The sequence below is a fragment of the Anas acuta genome, chromosome 10 (assembly GCF_963932015.1).
Source record: "Anas acuta chromosome 10, bAnaAcu1.1, whole genome shotgun sequence".
In the NCBI taxonomy this organism is placed as follows: domain Eukaryota; kingdom Metazoa; phylum Chordata; class Aves; order Anseriformes; family Anatidae; genus Anas; species Anas acuta.
In genome coordinates this window covers 6,683,488-6,701,390 of record NC_088988.1, presented here as the reverse complement: position 1 = coordinate 6,701,390, position 17,903 = coordinate 6,683,488, and the positions used below count along the sequence as shown (strand labels likewise).

At 37.0% G+C, this 17,903-nt stretch overlaps 2 protein-coding genes across 6 annotated transcripts; both read left to right on the top strand.

The window, feature by feature from the left end:
• The first annotated feature begins 598 nt into the window (after positions 1 to 598).
• Positions 599 to 10,715, top strand: LOC137861895 (hypoxanthine-guanine phosphoribosyltransferase-like). 4 transcript variants are annotated; one of them, XM_068693496.1, is made up of 9 exons: positions 599 to 3,655; positions 4,953 to 5,059; positions 5,560 to 5,743; positions 6,656 to 6,712; positions 7,230 to 7,247; positions 7,473 to 7,555; positions 8,559 to 8,605; positions 9,284 to 9,339; positions 10,277 to 10,715. In XM_068693496.1, the coding sequence occupies exons 1-9, from the start codon at positions 3,638 to 3,640 to the stop codon at positions 10,340 to 10,342; spliced, it is 636 nt and encodes a 211-aa protein (XP_068549597.1). In that variant the 5' UTR covers positions 599 to 3,637; the 3' UTR covers positions 10,343 to 10,715. The 4 variants fall into 4 exon arrangements, with proteins under 4 accessions (XP_068549597.1, XP_068549598.1, XP_068549596.1 ...); XM_068693494.1 differs by having other exon boundaries at positions 3,002 to 3,655; positions 9,263 to 9,339; XM_068693497.1 differs by lacking the exon at positions 9,284 to 9,339 and having other exon boundaries at positions 604 to 3,655.
• A 414-nt stretch (positions 10,716 to 11,129) lies between these two features.
• Positions 11,130 to 16,969, top strand: NUDT7 (nudix hydrolase 7). Of its 2 annotated transcripts, XM_068693493.1 has the most exons (5): positions 11,130 to 11,641; positions 11,828 to 11,981; positions 12,198 to 12,356; positions 13,378 to 13,449; positions 15,607 to 16,969. In XM_068693493.1, exons 1-5 carry the CDS (start codon positions 11,145 to 11,147, stop codon positions 15,688 to 15,690), a joined length of 966 nt encoding a protein of 321 aa, XP_068549594.1. In that variant the 5' UTR covers positions 11,130 to 11,144; the 3' UTR covers positions 15,691 to 16,969. The 2 variants fall into 2 exon arrangements, with proteins under 2 accessions (XP_068549594.1, XP_068549593.1); XM_068693492.1 differs by lacking the exon at positions 15,607 to 16,969 and having other exon boundaries at positions 13,378 to 14,118.
• Positions 16,970 to 17,903: the final 934 nt, after the last annotated feature.

Genomic DNA, 17,903 nt, shown 5'->3' with positions numbered 1-17,903 from the left:
TTTTTTCATAAAATGTTTTCTTTTTGCTTTTGGCAAGTAGTCTGCCGTGGTAGAGGCTTCCCTCTAGTGGACACTTTCTCTGATGTTGTATTTGTAGGTTTTAGTAATGTAACGGTTGTAAAACGCATCCAAAGTCATGTATTTGCTTAAAATAATTAAGAAAAAAATGCCTGAAAGTGATTAACTACTTTCTGTTTCCTGAGGACCTTTAAAATTACTGGAGCAGTCTTAAGAACAATTACTTCAAACTGTAAGAAAATGTAGAACTGCTTAGCAATCTTAGAGGTACATAAACTGCAAGATAAAGTCCTGAAAAACTACTTTTTGAATCAATAGTTCAGAGAATAAATACAACTACAAAAGCAGTATTGTTCTGTACTGACTGGTTGTGCTTTTTTACCAAACTATTAGTGCTGATCAAATTAACCTGCAGGCTGTTTGTATGGGCTATATCTAAGGGCATTTTCAGTATCCTGCTTTTTAGAGAAAGGCTATATATTGATACCCAGTTTGTTTGGTGCATTGGTTTCCTCAAAACATTTAACTTTATAATGCTGAACTCAAGGTTGCTATATAGAACAAATATATATATACTTAAACTATTTGTTCTTTTCTGTGGGAGGATGATCGTACTATTTAAAACTGAGAGCCTACCTTAGGATGACAACTGGCTATGTTCTATTTTCATTGCTCAGCAATAACAAAGGGCTGTCTTAGTATGAACCTTTCACCTGTAAATTTTTCTTTTTTTTCAGAATGTGACAATGAAAACATCCTTTGCAGCAGTGACTTTCATAATGCAAACTTTCAGCCCAACATTAATTGAGACCACTAACATACTGACTGGATTTTCAAGTAATAGCCTGGTGATAATGGTGTGTGATTACTGTCAGGGCTTCATAGAATTTATCAAGAATCTTAAATTTATTCATATAAATGTGATCTGGGAAGAAGTTTTCTGAATTTCAGAATTAGATGAAAACTCTTGAATCACCTTAAAGTCTAATGACATTGTATATTTTTCCCAGTGCTAAACTTTTCTATTCGAAGTCTACTAGAGTTTCCAAGACCTTTTGTTTCCCCCTTATGGGCTATTGACCTGACTATGCCTCATCAATCATTTCAGAAGATTTTGGAGGCTACACAGTTGCCTATTTGGCATTTTTCATCTAGGGGGTTTTAGTAGAATAGAACTATTTCCCCAGTTTAATGAGAATAATCTCATTTCAGCTGAACTGACGTCCACGTTGCAAAGCAGTATCACAACAATAGCCTCTTTTGCTGTCAATTTCTCCAAAGAGAAGCCAGTATTTGTTATGAAATGTTAATAACAATATAACTCTATATAACACATGCATATACATTCATATGGCCCTTATGAATGACATTCTTCAGCCCTTCCTTAACGTGGACTATAGCTATGAAGTCACTGTTTATTTGTAGCTCACACAACATTCCCAATGCAGTAAAAACTCAGAAATAAAGTCAGTGGGAGGGATTTTCTGCAATCCTTTTCTGAAACAAGACTAAATGGGACTTTAGAACTGGGTCCAGCTCAAAACAGATCAAACAGTATGGTGCCTAAAGGAGACAAGAATTTGCAGGGTCCAGTGGATGGTTTATAAAAATGTGAGTAACACAGAATCAAATTTGTGTCAATTGATGACTTCAAGGATTTATAAAAGTAATTTACGTAACAGAGATCGTATTTTAATAAAGATGAAAATGCATACATTTTACACTTGCAGATATTTTTAGGTGTTTTCTTCAGACAGGAGGCCACCTAGAATGTGCGATGTGTTCCAAAATTACCCTATATACAGATTAAGTATGCCAAAAATGACACAGTATAAAGAATAACAGAGCATTTAATTAAAAGGCAGAGAAACTGTTCAAAATTGGGTGTTATAGATTACATCTGATATGCACACTATTTATTTCTTCAGTGTAATTTCAGTAACTGTGCTCCAAACGCCATTAGACTGCTGGAACTTGCAAATGATGATACTATCAATAACTAGGCCCTCCAAAGAGGTTTAAAACAAATAATCTCACCCATACTGTTGATTTTAGCAAAACTACACTAAGTGTATTTTTTGGGGGTAATTTTTTTTAAATGATTTTAATTCTTAGAACCAGTCATATAAAGCTGTAGGACTGATATGCAGGGAATCAGTAAGGATGATATTGCAGCACAAAGCGTTCTGTTGTGGCATCATCCTGACAGGGCTCTCTAGAGCACCAAAATGCTTTCAGGACAGCTAAACTACACTGTGTTCAAAAGCCCAGGAGAGGGCTAAGTGAGCACAAGGAAACATACAAACAAGCCTGAGAGCCTCCCCCCCATTTTTTTTTTTAATTTTATTTTTTCCTCCACAAAAGCTTATAAAGGTAATATATGTTTGTATTACGTTTTGCATGTATGGTTTTTGTTCATTTCTTTTCAAAGAAGCAGTTTGTTGAGGAGAGTCTCCAGATTTTTGAATCTGATTTGCTACCTGTTAGAAAGGAGTGTCTAATGCTAGGAATTACAACAGCATGTCTTTTCACAACATAAGGAGTTCACTTGTATAAGGTAGGAAAAACAATACAGAATTCATAAAAGGAAGGTAATGCTAATTGTGTAAAAAAAAAAGGGGGGGGGGGGGGGCGAATAGTCTCAAGGCATTAATTATTCCCAAATAGTACTGCTAATTAATGTATCAATAACAAATGTGGATATACCTATTAATCCATTTCAAAGAGCATTCCTGCATCATCTCAAGTTTTATCATCCATGATCTGAAGAGCTTCTGTAAGGTTACAAAGACACAGAGAAAAATCTTCTTTTGTTAACAAGCCCTTCCTCACCACTCCCTGCCAAGAAAACACTGAACTAGTTGAATTAATAAAATGTACCCAATCTGGTAAGAACATTCTGTAACGTGTTGTACACAAACTGCCTTTAGCTCATTTTGTTAGTAGGATTAATTTTTTAAAATCTAAGACTTTCATGTTAATCCTAGATAATACTGCAGTTTGGTACATTAACAATAATCAGATTACAGTGAATGTCAATGTCATTTGATCTTGAATGATGTAGAGCATGGTAGTGGAACTATTGCCCTCTCTTTCTACAGAAGGATGACCTGAGTTCACTATGTCTCAACAGCTGCAGATGTCTGCTTCAAGTCATCTTTAAAAATGTGGCTTTGTTTATTCAAATAATGATTTTTGATGGCAAGTCAACATACAAATGTTGTGTAAGAAATCAGTATACAAAACTACCTTATACATATATACCACTGAATTACCACCTGCTACAGCAATTTTCAGATTTGTGTTCTCAATTTAAAAAATTCTATCCTACCTAGTCCTTCCAGCTAATTTAATTCATGTGCTTCCTTTTTGCATCTCCCTCATTCTCCACAATCTTTAATCTGATTGGTTGCAAGATGACTAATGCCTACTTTATTTCTGGTTAATCTAATTAAGTAAGAACCTAGGATTGCGATGTCAGTGTATTAATAGAGGAAGTAATGCTTCCTGTAGTAAGGACAGCAATTCTGACCTTTTAGAAGCAGGTCAAAAATAAAGTAAGACAAGCTGCAATAATAACATCAACTCATTTTCTGATAATATAGCTTCAAGTAAGATTATGGCTCATGGACTGCAGGTAAGAAAACATAATGTGTTTATATCTGGTTATCTAATGGAGGGGAGCTTTGGGAATGGGGGGAGGTTGGTTTCAGCAAAAATAATAAAACTTTGGAAATATTGACTAATTAAATGCCTTGTTTCTGGTATTTGCTCATGAGAAAATCTGGCTTTAGGAACAGATAATCTCAATTGTTTACGCACTTATAACATTATGTATTTGACTTTGATGTATCTATATTAATATGCTTTCATTCTGTGCTAATAAAACAATACTTGATTATGGATCTCACTGTATGTAATTGCTGTAGTTTTTTTTCCCACTTTAAAACTAAGAAATCTACCTACATCAGTAACTGAACAGCAAATGAGAATGAATCCCACTTAAACAACTAATTTCCATGGTATAAGCTCGTGATTTAAAAATTTATATTTACTTCGTTATGGGTGAGTAGACTATATCATCATAAGGGGATGTTGTATTATTATTTAGCATGTGCCATAATAAAAAAGCTTTTATGAGCCTGTAAGGTATATGCAGCATGTTGCTATGGTGATGTGGTGCTCACACTGATGCAATCTTTAACGTTCTGTTTATGAACTTTCAGTAGTTTTTTTCAGTAGTAATTTTTTTAATAAATCTTTGCACATAGCAGCAAACAAGATACTAATGTAGTAGTTCTTATTTTCTCAAAGTAGTCTTAATGAGCACAATTATTAACTAAATAAAAGGTACTCAACTGTGCTGTTGGGGTAAATATAAGTAACCATCACTATGCATACCTGTATGCCTCAAGATTAGTTTTGTTTAATAGTTACACTAACATGGAGAAAGCTTAGTCCTCACTTGAGCTGAACCAGTTCTGATATTTCTCATCGACTGTACTACGAAGCCAAATACACTGGCAGCAGGGTTTGAACTTTAGCTTGCTGTGCAAACAGAACCCCAAGTTAAAACTACAGAAGCAAATTATAAGGCTGAAGCACATTAAATAACGTGAAAAGTGCTGTGATTGGGGAATACAGGGATGTTGCTCAAAGCACGTGTACTGTGCTCCTTGCATGTAAGCTGCAGTTATGCAGCATGCAATAGAGACGGGAATCTTGGGGGGTGAGGGGCGAAAGCAGCATTTTAAAACTGCTTATTGTGTTACAGATTATTCTTATAATAATCTTTTTTTGTACTCCAAATAAAATGATGCTTATATATTCTAGTTGTCTTAAATAAGTAAACAGTCTGTGCTATCAGAGACTGGAAAAGCTTTTTTCCTGTATGGCTCTGTCTTTCCTCTTAGGTATTTCCTTTTTACTTGCAGATAAAAGATGAAGAGAGTGGCTATAATAAAAACCTGTTTTGCATTCCTAAGCATTATGAAGAAGACTTAGAAAGAGTTTTCATTCCTCATGGAGTCATCCTGGACAGGTATGAGGGTAAAAAAGAACAGTGATAGTTATGCTAACGATTAGTTTCCCTTCAAATGAAGAGATCATTGACCTACTCTGCATTGCCCATGAGAAACATGGAAACCCTGAAGTTCTAACACTGAAGTTCTGCTCTGGGGTTTAATATAAGAGCCATTTCATGGAGAGGATTCCTCTACAATCCTGGTGAAGGGGTTGTAGAGGAATCCTCTACAATATAACCTCAAATATCTTTAAGTTTTCATGTTCAAGTTTTCATGTTCTTTGTTGTTTAGATGTACAGTTTGAATCAACAACATCAACAACTGTGTGTCAAATGGAGTAGGGGTCATCTTGTTAACTGCATGTTTCTCACTAAATTTTCAGTGTCTTAATTGGACACAGTTTACTGGCTATTAAAAAAAAATAATCAGAATTTTAACTTGGGCATTATTTAATATATGGACAAATAAAAATAAACAGAACATTTTTATAAGAGTTGTGCTTTTTTTTCCCCCCCAGGACAGAACGCTTGGCTAGAGATATCATGCAAGATATGGGAAACCACCACATTGTTGCACTCTGTGTCCTTAAAGGAGGCTATAAATTCTTTGCTGATTTGTTGGACCATATAAAAGCACTAAATCAAAATGGTGATAAATCTGTCCCCATTACTGTGGATTTTGTGAGAATAAAAAGCTACTGTGTAAGCAAGCTTCTTTTTCTTTGGAAAATTGATTCTCCCCATCTATTATCATCTTGAATACTAGTAGTTTACATGAAAACTCCAGGAAAATTGAGTTTACGCATGTATTCTGTTCAAAAAAAACTTAGTTGCTTTTCAGTATGTAATAAACTGACTTACTGATCTGCCCAAATGATCAGAGGGATATTGTATATTCAGTGGAATTAAAATATAGAAGACCGTTAATGTGACAAAGTCAATGTTGGGTCACCAATGTCCTCTTCTTGAGCCTAAAGTTTTCATATAGGTTCTATTCTCTTTAATGTGGCACTCTTTGGTGAAAGGGAGAATAAGCATCAGGGACTTGCTTATTGTCTCCATCTTTATTACTTTCTGTTCCTACAGATGATGTTGGAAAGATTTGTTTTTGTAATTTGAATGTTGGGGAAGAGGTATGTTTTGCCTGAGCCAACTACAGTAAAGCAATGACTTGTGGTATATTTTCTGTTTTATTTTCTTCCCTCTTTGAAGGCTCAAGTGCTGTGCGCTGATCAAAATTTATCACATACTAAATACAACAATTTACAATATCCTATAAATACTTCATGGAATTCTAAAACAAATCTGTGGTAACAAAAGTAGCTGAAAGCAATGGTGTCTATTCCAGGAATATGGATGTAATCTTGTTCAGAAGTGCTCCATGCAAACATGTCTGCACTGATGCTTCACACCCTTGTCTTGCTCTCAACTACTTAAAAGCTGTTTTACTGAAGGAGTGCCAGTGCCATGTATAGTAGTTGCAAGTGTCATTTGTCAGGTGAAGAGCCAGAGCAGCATTTCATAGAAATGCTATAGCATAGCAGCTATTCATAGAAATACTAGGTAATTATTTGAGTATATTTTATGTGAATTCTCCCCTCTCCTTTCTCCTAGGATACACCTACAGAAAAAATGAGTATTGTTGGAGAACTATCTACACTAAATGGGAAGGTATGAACTAGGATCTTCAGTTTTTCAGAGGAAAGAACAGTTCTTTTGTATCTTTCAGGAAGTCCGCTTTTAAGATGTTGGTACTACATATTTACAGACATTTCAAGCTAGTTTAAAACTTTACACTTGATAAAACATTAATTCCCACCATCTCAGTGGAAACAACATGATTAGTACTGAATGTTTCTAAAGATCCTGTTCTGTTTTATATCACAACCTCCATCTTAAACTGACTCTTGCGATATGTTCTCAGAATGTTATTGCTATACATAAATATTATATAAAACCTGGTATAAGTGGCTTTCTCACAATATTTTAAGTTTCTATAAACACTTTCCAAAAGACTTGTGAGAAAGCACTAAATCTAAGTTATTATGTGACAAGTTCCTTTGAAAATTGATTGCACTATCAGCTTCAGTTACAACTAAGTTGCAAATGCTTTTTGGCTGTTTAATTCACTGAAATGATGCAATGTAACACTTTTATTTTTCATTTTCTTTCTCTCTATGTGATCTAGAATGTGTTAGTAGTAGAGGTGAGTAAAGAAACTGAAGTCTTTTTTGGGGCATGGGGTAACATTTGTTTTTTTTAACCTGTTTTCCAAATTAATGCTTGCTGCACATAAAACAATTATATGTAAATTAAAGTATGCAGATATGTTAATGTGTTGCTGCTCTTTATGTTTTAAATTAATCCACTGATAGTATACTTTTTCTTTCAGACTAGGAAGATAAATTACTTCTTTTTTTTTTTTTTTGAGGATATTATTAAGACTGGTAGAACAATGAAGGCACTACTTTCAGAACTAAAAGACAATGAACCAAAGATGGTAAAAGTTGTAAGGTATAATGACACATCCATTTACTAATAAGATATAGAAAAGTCACTCAGCTGAATTGTCAGGGTATGCTGGTATGCGGGTTTGTTTTCCTTTCCCCCCCCCCCCCCCTTTTTTTTTTTTTTTATGATTTGCGGGAAGTAGTAGTAAAAGCAGGAAACAATTCTTATAACAGCTGGTGAAAAACAAAACATTTATTAAACTGGGAAGCTTACACGTATACTAATCTGTTCATTGTTAAAACCAGTAACAAGGGCTTCACAGCTTTTTTGCTTGGTCCTCAAAGCCTGATTCTCTCCTTCTTATCTTTGAAAGAAAGTTCATCTCTTTCCATAGGCTCCCTAATACCTTCTAGCTGCCTCCATACTAGAATGACAACACTCAAGACTTTTTTTTTCCCCCCCTCGATATCCTTAGATGTGTGAGTCTGCAGAGTCTAAGTGTTTGTCAACAGCTGCAAAATGACTTCAACCGGTGTCCTAGAGCGTTTAGAGCAGGCATCTGAAAGACAATTGTCTAAAAGACAATTCCCAAATAATTCTTCTCACAAGTAATCATGATGCTTCGGAAACATGTTTTTTGGGTTTTATGCTCCTCCTAGTAACTGTCCAGTAGGTTCACAGTGTTTTCAGAAATGCCCAGGAAAATCAAGGATGAATATGACTTTGTTGCAGAAATTGTAGTGTCATAGCGTCAACTGACAGCTTGCCTTTTTGCTTCCTTCCCTCACCACTAAAATCTTTACATACCACTTGAACATATCTGTCTGTACTATCCTAGTTTGCTAAAAAAGAATGAAAAGAATTGAAAGAATGAACCTAGATCAGAGCCTTAATTTATTGTTTCATTATAAGGCTGAAAGAAACTTGTAATCTGTTAAATAATGATTTTTTTTTTTTTTTTAACTGCACAATTGTAGATGTTTATTGGGATGGGTGGGAGGAAGTGAAGTATACAGTTTGGAATAAGACATCTTAAAACCATAACCTTCTCTCCTCTTTCTTACAGCTTGCTCATCAAAAGGACATACCGAAGTCCAGGCTATAGACCAGACTGTAAATATTGCATTTTTTTGCTTATCCAAAATAAGACTTCATCTTTTCATTTCATGCCACTTTTCATAAATGAAAATTAATGCATGTTTCAGGAAGGCCAAAAGAAATGAAGAAAAAGTACATAAATGCCTTAAAGCTGACAGCCAACTGTCCCCTGCTGTAACCTTTTGATAACTTTTTTGGTGTTCGTTTTGAATGTAGTTTTAGTTAATCATTGCTAGATACCAGGAAGAGAATCAAACATTAACTCTGAATTGTTTGGCTTTGACCCTAGAAGGCATTTGTTTTGACTCTGGTTCAAACTCAACTGGTTTTCAAAGTGAAAAATGAATTGCAGTACATCCATTTTTACATAAGTAAAATCTTCTTCATTGTCTCTTCTCCAAGGATTGCCTCCTAAGTAGGTTTTAAATTATGTATTTTAGGAAAAAAAATAAATCTTTAAAAGTAATAGTAACTGATGGTGTAGAGTCTAACCTTTCTCATCAATTTACAGTTTTGATTCTTAGTGTTAAGTGTGTGAAGTTTCTTGAAAGCAAGATGAAATATTTGTTAGGTGTTACACTAAAATAGCAGAAGCACATGTTGAATACAAACTGTGTGTTTAAAACCTATTTACACAACCTAAGTATAAAAAAGAGTTGCATTTTGTTACAGACATAGGTTTTGAAATTCCAGATAAGTTTGTGGTTGGATATGCTCTTGACTATAACGAATACTTCAGAGATCTCAATGTAAGTACACAGAAGTGTGCTTTGACTGTTATGTATGTGAGTGTTAGCACAGATAACTAGCAGAAAATATTAGTTTCTACTAGGAGATTCTGGTCAATTAATAAAACTTTTAATCTGACTTGATGCCTCCATTAAAAGAGTGACAACATTATTAATATGCCAAGATGGCAGTTTAATGCAAATGCATGATACCATGTTCATGCCTTACCTTTTTATGCATCTATTCTACAAGTCTTGTGGCTCAGCCTTTCTGTACAGTATTTTGAATCCTCCAAGATGTTTTTCAGCATGTAATCTGCTGGCCCCATCTGAAAAGAAAGTAACTTGTAATTTGGTGTTGATTTCATGTTTGTATTAGAAAAGAGCAGCATAAGATTTCACTAGTAAAAAATTTTGAATGGTAGTAAACTGGACTGTGTGTGAAGGTGTTTCCTACACTGTAAAGCATGCACCTCAAGACCTTTTTACTTTGTTCCATTATAGTCTCCCTATGCTGCACTGAGTAGTAAACAGACCCTGATAGAAAGAGTTGATCTTTTTTCCCCTTCCTACTGTTTAAAAGCATCTTCATAAATACGGATAAGTGGAAAAGTGTCTCACTTGAAAGTCTTTGAGAAAAAAACAGTTCTGTAGAAGACACATAACAAATCTGCATTATTGCAAAGCAGTGTGGAGAAGGGCATGATAAATGAACAAAACTGGCCTCTTCCAGAATACACTTCTCTGTGAATTAGATGAACTTTGAAGCAATAGTAACACTTCAATTTTACAGCTAGTAAAGTTGCAACCCAACTCGCAAAGCATAATGTCTTAGTTCCAATATTAGAACACAACCATGAATAAAACTGAAAATAATTCTTGTGTTTATTTGAAGGTACAGAATAATTGAAGTTGTACTTTTTTTTTTTTTTTTTTTTTTTTTTTTTTTTTTTTTTAGCACATCTGCATTCTGAAAGAGAAAGCCAAAGAGAAATATAACAGTAATGTCAGACTTCTGGAGTAACAGTGTGTGGATGAATTTGGTAACCTGCTACTCATGACTGTTTCACTGAAGAACTGCATGTTCCTAAGGATGCTCTTTTGTATATTTTTCCTATAATGTTATGTGAAACAGCTTAAGAAACATGAATGATTAAGTTTCAGTGAAACCTTAACAAAATGTTGGCCATAAAATAGATATATTCTACTGGAATCATAGGAGATACTGCCAGGACTTGCACATGTGTATATAACTATGTCTGGGCTTTTATTTACTATAATAAGTAACACATCATGTACATTGTATAAAAAAATTATGTTACTTAAAATATATACACCTGGATAACACTGGAAAAAATAACCATCATGGTAATTAAAGTGAGATTAGTACGTCAGCATTCCATGTCACTTTATGTGGTGTTTATTTTTATTGTTTGCTGAGGGAAGAGGTCTCACGTTCCTCACATTATTGTGACCTTAGTTGAAATTCAATAAACAAATTATTAGCTGTTAAACCTGGTGATAAACCATTATCACATGAAAATACTTCAGCGAGCCACCTGTTTGCTCCTAATGAGAACTGGCCGTTATACGGCCCAGACACTGCAACAACGTTGAGATGCTGACGCCTCGTTGTTTCTTTCCTACAGTAAATGATTAAAACAGGCTTTGAGACCTTATTTCTTTGCTTTTGTGCACCTAAGCACTAAGCTAGCAGTCTGTGCTTAAGAAGTTTTGCTGATGCCACTCAGCTTTTAGCACAGCCCTAGGCAACAGCTAAGAAGGCTGACGTGTCAGTGGTGCTTTCCTGGCGGTCGGGGGCTGTCATGGGTCTCGTTACCAGCTCCTTACACCTGGCAGAGGAGGAAACGAGCGCCCTTACCCAAAGCAGGAGTGGGGGCGGCACCGCCTTCTCCCCTCTGAGGGAGGGCGGGGGCGCTGGCTGGCAGGCCACGACGCCGAGCCTTCCCCGGCTTTCTGCTTTTCCCAGCGGGAGCGTACGCGTGTCAGCTGCCTGTGCCCGGGGCAGTACAAGGCTGGGAAGTTGCCGTCGACCTGTCCTTGGCCGCAGCCGCCCGGCCCAGCCCTCCCATCAGCGCCCCCCTCAGGCCACAAAATGGCCGCCCGTCCCTGAGGTAACCCCAATTTGCCGCTCGGCGCGCCCTGCGCCAATCAGAAGGCGGAGCCGGCGGGCGCGCGCGCTGACTGGAGGGAGCGGCCGTCGGTCAGTGGGTAAGGGCGGGGAGAAGGCAAGGGAAAAGGCCGCTCTCGGGGGGGCAGACAAAATGGCGGCCGCGGAGCTGGAGGCGGAGGCGAAGGGGAGGTAGCGGCCCTCCGCGGCCCGGCCCCGGCGCGGGGGATGCTGCAGCCTGAAGGAGGGAAGGAGGGGAGCGGAGGGCTGAGGGGGGCTCCCTGGGCCGGATGAGAGGGGAAGGTGCCGGCTGCGAGGCGGTGCCGCAACCTCTGGGCTTGCCCCGGGGCGCCGCAGCGTGTGTGTGTTTGCTTCCAGAGAATGCCCGAAGGAGGAGGCGAGGCGCCGCTTGAGGGAGCTGGACGTGGCCGACAAGTTCTCCCGCTTGCCGCTACCCAAAGCCTCGGTGCTGCTGCCGCTGGTGGTGCGGGCCGGGCGGCTGTGCTTGCTGCTCACCCTGAGGGCCCCGCAGGTGTGTGTCCGTGCTCTGCGCTCCGTGTAGGTGGGAGGCACCCATGGGTGCCCTGGGGACAGCCCCGGTCGGTGGGATGGTAGCAGATGGCTTCCAGGTCAGAAAAGGACGGGGTTATGCTGTTTGTTGTGGCTTAAGAGAGAAAACCGAATGGTAAGCAGTTCTTAGATGAAACAAACTGGTTATATTTAACAGTAGTACTCCTTTAAATTCTAGCTGAGAAGATCACCAGGGGAAGTGTGTTTTCCAGGAGGTAAAAGTGAAGAAAACGATAAAGATGAAATTGATACTGCTCTCCGAGAAGCCAAGGAAGAAGTGGGACTCCCGCCAGAGAAGGTGGAAGTCATCTGTAGGCTTGTGCCTGGAATCGATAAAGTAAGCAATAAGCTGTCTAAATCAGCATATCGTTTGAAAGTAAGCTTAGGGTACTTTGCTTTTGTAAGGTTGATAATGACCTTTTCAAACCTGTAACTAAATAACTGCTGCTGCTTAAAGTACACAGCCTTTGTAGCCAGCAGAGGAGGGGAAGAGTTTTTTGCTCTCTGGCATTTGTCAGGTCATGTTTGCTCCTGTGTGGACTCCAAATGTGAATCCCAGAAAGACACTGGCAAACTGGTGAGAGTATAGCAAAGAGCAATGGAGGTGCTAGAAGGGTCTGGAGCAAACAGAATAGGAAGAAAGGCTGAGAGAAGTGGGTTTGCTCAGCTTCAAGTTGGTGGAGAATCCAGTTGCTGTCTCTAACAGTTACAAAGATGATCCTAGAGTCGCCTTGAGGCAATGGGCACAAGGAGCAACAAATGACATTTAAATTAGATGCAAAGAAAACATTGTTCACCATGAGGTTATCCAAACAGTGGAACAGATTGCCCTGATAGGCCTTATAATCTCTGTTTTAGAAGATATGTCTTAGGAGAACTCATCCAGACAAGGCCCTAAGCAGCTTGATATAACATCAAAACTATCTGGTTCAACATCCTCTTCAAAGCAGGATTAATTTAGGCTGAAAGGGACCTTCTCAGGTTATGTGGACTGTGATTCTCTATTGTATGGAAATCTAGCAAGGAGACTTGTATTCTGCAGTTGTCATTGGAGTATAAGTCATTGTAAATGAATGGGTTGCCAATTGCAGTAGCAATATTCAGTGTTGGTGGAACCAGTTTTCTGGTAGTGCAGAGTGGATATTGTTTCAAAAAACTTCATTTTTGTTCTTCAGGTAAGTTTCTCTTTGTAGCTTCAATTTAGCAACTTGAGGGACTAAATTGCATTCCAGTTAAAAATGTTTCAAAAGTTTCCTGTGCTCATTTTGTAACATTTGAAACTTCTTAAATAAAGAACTTTTGCTCGGTGCATACTGAGTGTGTCTTCTGTTGTGTTTATTTTGTTGTTGTTCTTTCAGATGAATTACTTGGTAACACCAGTTGTAGGATTTATAGAGGATACATTCCAGGCCACTCCTAATCCAGATGAAGTGAGTGATGTTTTTGTCATGCCATTGGAGTATTTCATCAGGCCCTTAAATTACATGGCCTTGCCTTATAAAACCTCATCTGGTTACTTAACCTGGATGCACTGCTTTACATATCATGACCATGAACGCAATAAGTCATTCAAAATATGGGGACTTACTGCACATTTTGCTGTATTTCTTGCTCTTGTAGTTTTTAGAACAAAACCTACCTTCGAGGTTGATTATGATCTTGACAACTTAATTTTATCTGCTGAGAGTAAGTTTATGAATTTATATGCATCTGTAAATGAAAAGAAGAAAAGTAATCTATGATGAAGTAGCGTGGCAATTAATCTGTACTGAAGGAGGAAAAGGACTTTGGTTTATTCTCTTTGTATCCATTATGTGATTGAATTTCACATTTGCATTTATGCTGAATTGGGAACATACTAAAGTTTAAATTGTCAAACCCTAACTGGATTCATATAATTATATCTATTTTAGAATTGTCAAATGCGCACAGTATTTTTAATGGACTTAGCATACGGATTTGGAAAGTCTAGTTTAACTACTCCCTTTGCCTGTGATCCAAGACTGACTTTCTGTTTTGCCATTCTATTTAATGAGATAACACTTTTTTTTATAATTTGTCTGTTTGAATTCAAATAAAAACTTTCTGGTGTGTGTCTATTGCTGTGTGATATACTACATATGGATAACATAACTCATACAGTCTTGTTTGGTATCTTTACAAGTAAGTGTAAGTGATTTTGTATCACTTAAAAATGCATAACAAAACTTTAAAAGGTGGCAGGTACTTTCATAATTTATTTGGTTTGGTTGGGGTTGTGGAGGTAAGGAGAAAGATTTAATGAACTCAATATTTCTCAAGGAAGTTTTCTAGGCCATGAAAAGCTTGGTGTACAGACAATGGTACAGAACTTTCTTCCGCAGCAACCAGTTAGCATCGCTCACTCAGCTACTAGAAAGAGTTGTCTTAAGGAGAAAAGAGTGGCATTCAGTAGTCATGAAAACTAAAATGAAAACAGAACTAACATCTGTAGTTGAATCTTTACTAGTAACCCTGGCAGTTTCAGATGGGTGGTGTGTTTTGCACTGTGAATCTTTGTTTCCTCATTGCTAGTGACCTAGAGGCTTATTCGTGGTGGTCATGATACTGTTGACAAAGAGTTACATTTTTAAAAGCGTAATTGATTTTGGCTGGATTTGAGATGTAGCTTGGAAATAAATGGGCTACCATTCTTTATTATGTGCTGATCTTTGACTAATGGGTAAAATCCCTGTAGAAGTAGTAGCCACACTTAGGAAGAACACTTCTTTTATTTCTCACTATAGTGAATTTCAGTTGTGAAATGTTTTAAACATTTAAAAAGAAAAAAAGTTCATCATTGTTTGTACCCTCAGTGGTTTCTCTCATTGCTAGTATATGCAGGAAAAGTAACTAATTAAAATAAGAACATTGTTAATTAAAATGGAGCAAGCTAATTGGACCTTTAATTATTAAACAAAACAGGTACCAAGAGACAGAATTACTAAATTACCATCCTCTGTTCCCAGCAGACTTTGTATTTCATCTCCCAATGAAACCTGGCACAGAAATTGTACAAATCGTACGAATTCAGACCTCATTTTTTTCTCTTCCCTGAAACATAAATGAAACAGTGTGTGGAACTATAAGGGCAAGAACAACAGTTACAGCTGTTTGGACTTCCAGCAAATGGAAGTCCTGTTGATATTTGGTACCAGATCAACCATTTGAGCTAATTGAAAAATGAGCTCATAGAGGTCCAAAAAAACAAACATCCTTGAATGATTTGCAGGAAAGCCACTGGGGTCTCATGCTTTATGTTTTGCTGCCTACATAACTTTACTGACATTAGTTTTGAAATCTGGTAAGTTCTTAACTAAAAAATAAAATTGATTCCTTAGAGGCTGCTCTGGTAATTGAGTGCCCAAACAACTTCACAAAAAGAATAGAAAGTAAGCTAAACTGATGGTTATTACAATTGCAATTCCTCAAGTCACCCTTCTAATTGGAGATTTTTTCCTTGGGTACTCCAAATAAAATTCTGGCATGGTTCTTGAAGCAGAAATAAGAGGGTGACTATGCAATCCTTGTAACTAATCCATGTCCCATTCATACCCTTTTTCATTTAGGAGGTGGGGAGTGGAGAGCATCCCAAGTTGAGCATCATAAAGTCTGTGATTCAGGCATTTCTCAAGATATTACCTCTCAAGTAGGAAAACAAAGTATGTCTCTCTACCTCATCCTGGCTGAGTGCTCGGTGTAGCTGAATACCACATTAAAGGGCTGTTGCATCTACTGTGCACCTAATGTTTATAAAGGAGAGTATGACTGCTTAGTGTGAGATCAAACTAATGAAAAGGTGGATTCTCAGGGGAGATCAATCTTTCATGAGGCCTGGGGCTGCAGGAAAGATGTACAAACTGAAAAGGGAAAAGATCTAGCAAATGCATTGTTCTGAGAATTTCCTAGTAGAGAATGCTCTACTCTGCTTTGAAATAGTTCACAGCCCGGGGCAATTAATTCTCCATTGTATTATAAACAAAATTTTAAGCACCTTGAAAAGCAGGGCCTTTATTTTCCTGTGGACCAAGAGCCTTGCAGTTCACCACTGCAGTGTTAGAATGCTTAAGTTCCCTTTCAAATTTGCCTTTATAGCATGTAATAAAGCACTTTTCAAGAGTTCTGTGTCCCATTGTTCTGCCTAATTGGTCTTGTATTATAGCTGAAAATTATTAAAACAGATATGTATTTACTTCCAGTTTGAATGTAGCGTTTAAAGGACTCCTTATTTTGAATTACTGATTGCAAATGCATTTGTCTTGTTTAAGTATGGTATGTTAATATAGCTTCCAATCTGAAAAGGTGTTTTATATGTATATATTTACTCTCTGTGCTTATTCTCATAAGCAAATAACTAAGGTCATTGCTCAATTGAAAAAAAAAATGTTAAAAATATATTCCAGAGCACACGTTCTAATTATGGATAAGTAATGCTAGCATGACAGTAAAATGAGTGCAAAGGCTTGTATCAGAACAAGAAAATTACTGATAAAAAAAAATAAAAATACGTAGATACAGTTTAATGAGTTGTTAGTCATTCTTTTAGTTGACATGCAGTGATTCAGCATTTAACATTTCTATATAAGTTTGAGTACTCAAATAATCAGACTTTTGATATTTGACTTTTATGTGAACAGTTAAGATTTATATATACTTGATATGTAAATTGGTATTTAACAATTACAACCATAATGAAGAACTTCTAATCTAAATGACTTAAGGGATAAAATACATATATTAGGTTACATTATTTCCGTGTGAAGAAAAACAAACATTTGTTTGAGATGCAGTTTAATTAAAATGCCTGTAATTTACATTGCTGGAGTTCATACCTGGTTAAGACAGTTACACTTAGATGCGAATGTAACTATTAAAGAAAGATTACTTATATTCAGTGTATGCCTAAGTTATATAAATAGAAACAACAGAAAATCTGGAAGTGGTTGTTTTTCAAGAAAAGCTCTTGTGAGTGCTTACATGTCAATATCTATGTGAGATACCTACAGTGCTTCTTTTTCTTAGTGGGTTGCCATAGCAATGCAGCTTTCACAACAGTACATGTTAAAACCATCTCCAGTTGGAAAAAAAAAGAAACAAATCATAGTAAAAAGGGTCATTAGGTAATTCTTTATTCCCTCTAATTTTATTACTTCCCAAAATCTAATCTAAGAAATGAGAAAGATAGAAAAGGGAATCACATTTGTTCCTGGTTCCTTGCTGAAGCTACAGTTTTGTAGCCAGAATGTTCACTTTGTGTATGAGATCCTGAGTTTCAACATAAGTTTCTGTATTTTATGGACCAAAATTGACAACTAAATAGTAAAAGGAATGTTCTATTATGATAACTAGACTTACCGTACTGTATGGTTGCCTGTTTCATTGTACTTTGGATTTAGGGTAGGTTTTGTTTGCTTTTCAAAATGAAAAATGTGCTAGGAAGGAAAATATGCATGTGATAATGAAACACTAATGGAGAATAATCATCCTGTTTGTCAGAACCTGCTGCAGTAGAACTGGCTAGTGATTAATTTTTTGGGGACACACTTACCTCTTCTCATCCTGAATTCTGTGATCCTTGAGACTATCCAGTCATGACTTTAGACTGTCCAGCCATAAGTTTATTCACCTATGTTTTTCCAATCTATTGTAAACCACATTTGGACACACAGTATTTAAGATATACCCAAACAATTCATCGTACAGCTGCTGCAGTGTTTGTTTGCTAGCACAGCTGCTTTAAGATCTTTGTGTAGCTGTTCCTAATAAAGAGCTGGCATCCCCTTTTATGTCTATAGTAAAATCCAGAACTAATCGCAAACGAACACAGGAACTGTTCATCAGAGGAAAGCTAAATTTGTCTTTGAGA

What these genes read in the sequence shown, in the direction of transcription:
- LOC137861895 (XM_068693494.1), top strand. An exon ending in CATGGAGTCATCCTGGACAG is followed by an intron (nt 5,060 to 5,559) that starts GTATGAGGGTAA and finishes TTTCCCCCCCAG; the next exon opens with GACAGAACGCTTGGCTAGAG. An exon ending in AATACTTCAGAGATCTCAAT is followed by an intron (nt 9,340 to 10,276) that starts GTAAGTACACAG and finishes TTTTTTTTTTAG; the next exon opens with CACATCTGCATTCTGAAAGA.
- NUDT7 (XM_068693492.1), top strand. Translation starts at nt 11,145, where the DNA reads ATGGGTCTCGTTACCAGCTCCTTACACCTGGCAGAGGAGGAAACGAGC. An exon ending in GAGGCGGAGGCGAAGGGGAG is followed by an intron (nt 11,642 to 11,827) that starts GTAGCGGCCCTC and finishes GTTTGCTTCCAG; the next exon opens with AGAATGCCCGAAGGAGGAGG. An exon ending in TTGTGCCTGGAATCGATAAA is followed by an intron (nt 12,357 to 13,377) that starts GTAAGCAATAAG and finishes TTGTTCTTTCAG; the next exon opens with ATGAATTACTTGGTAACACC.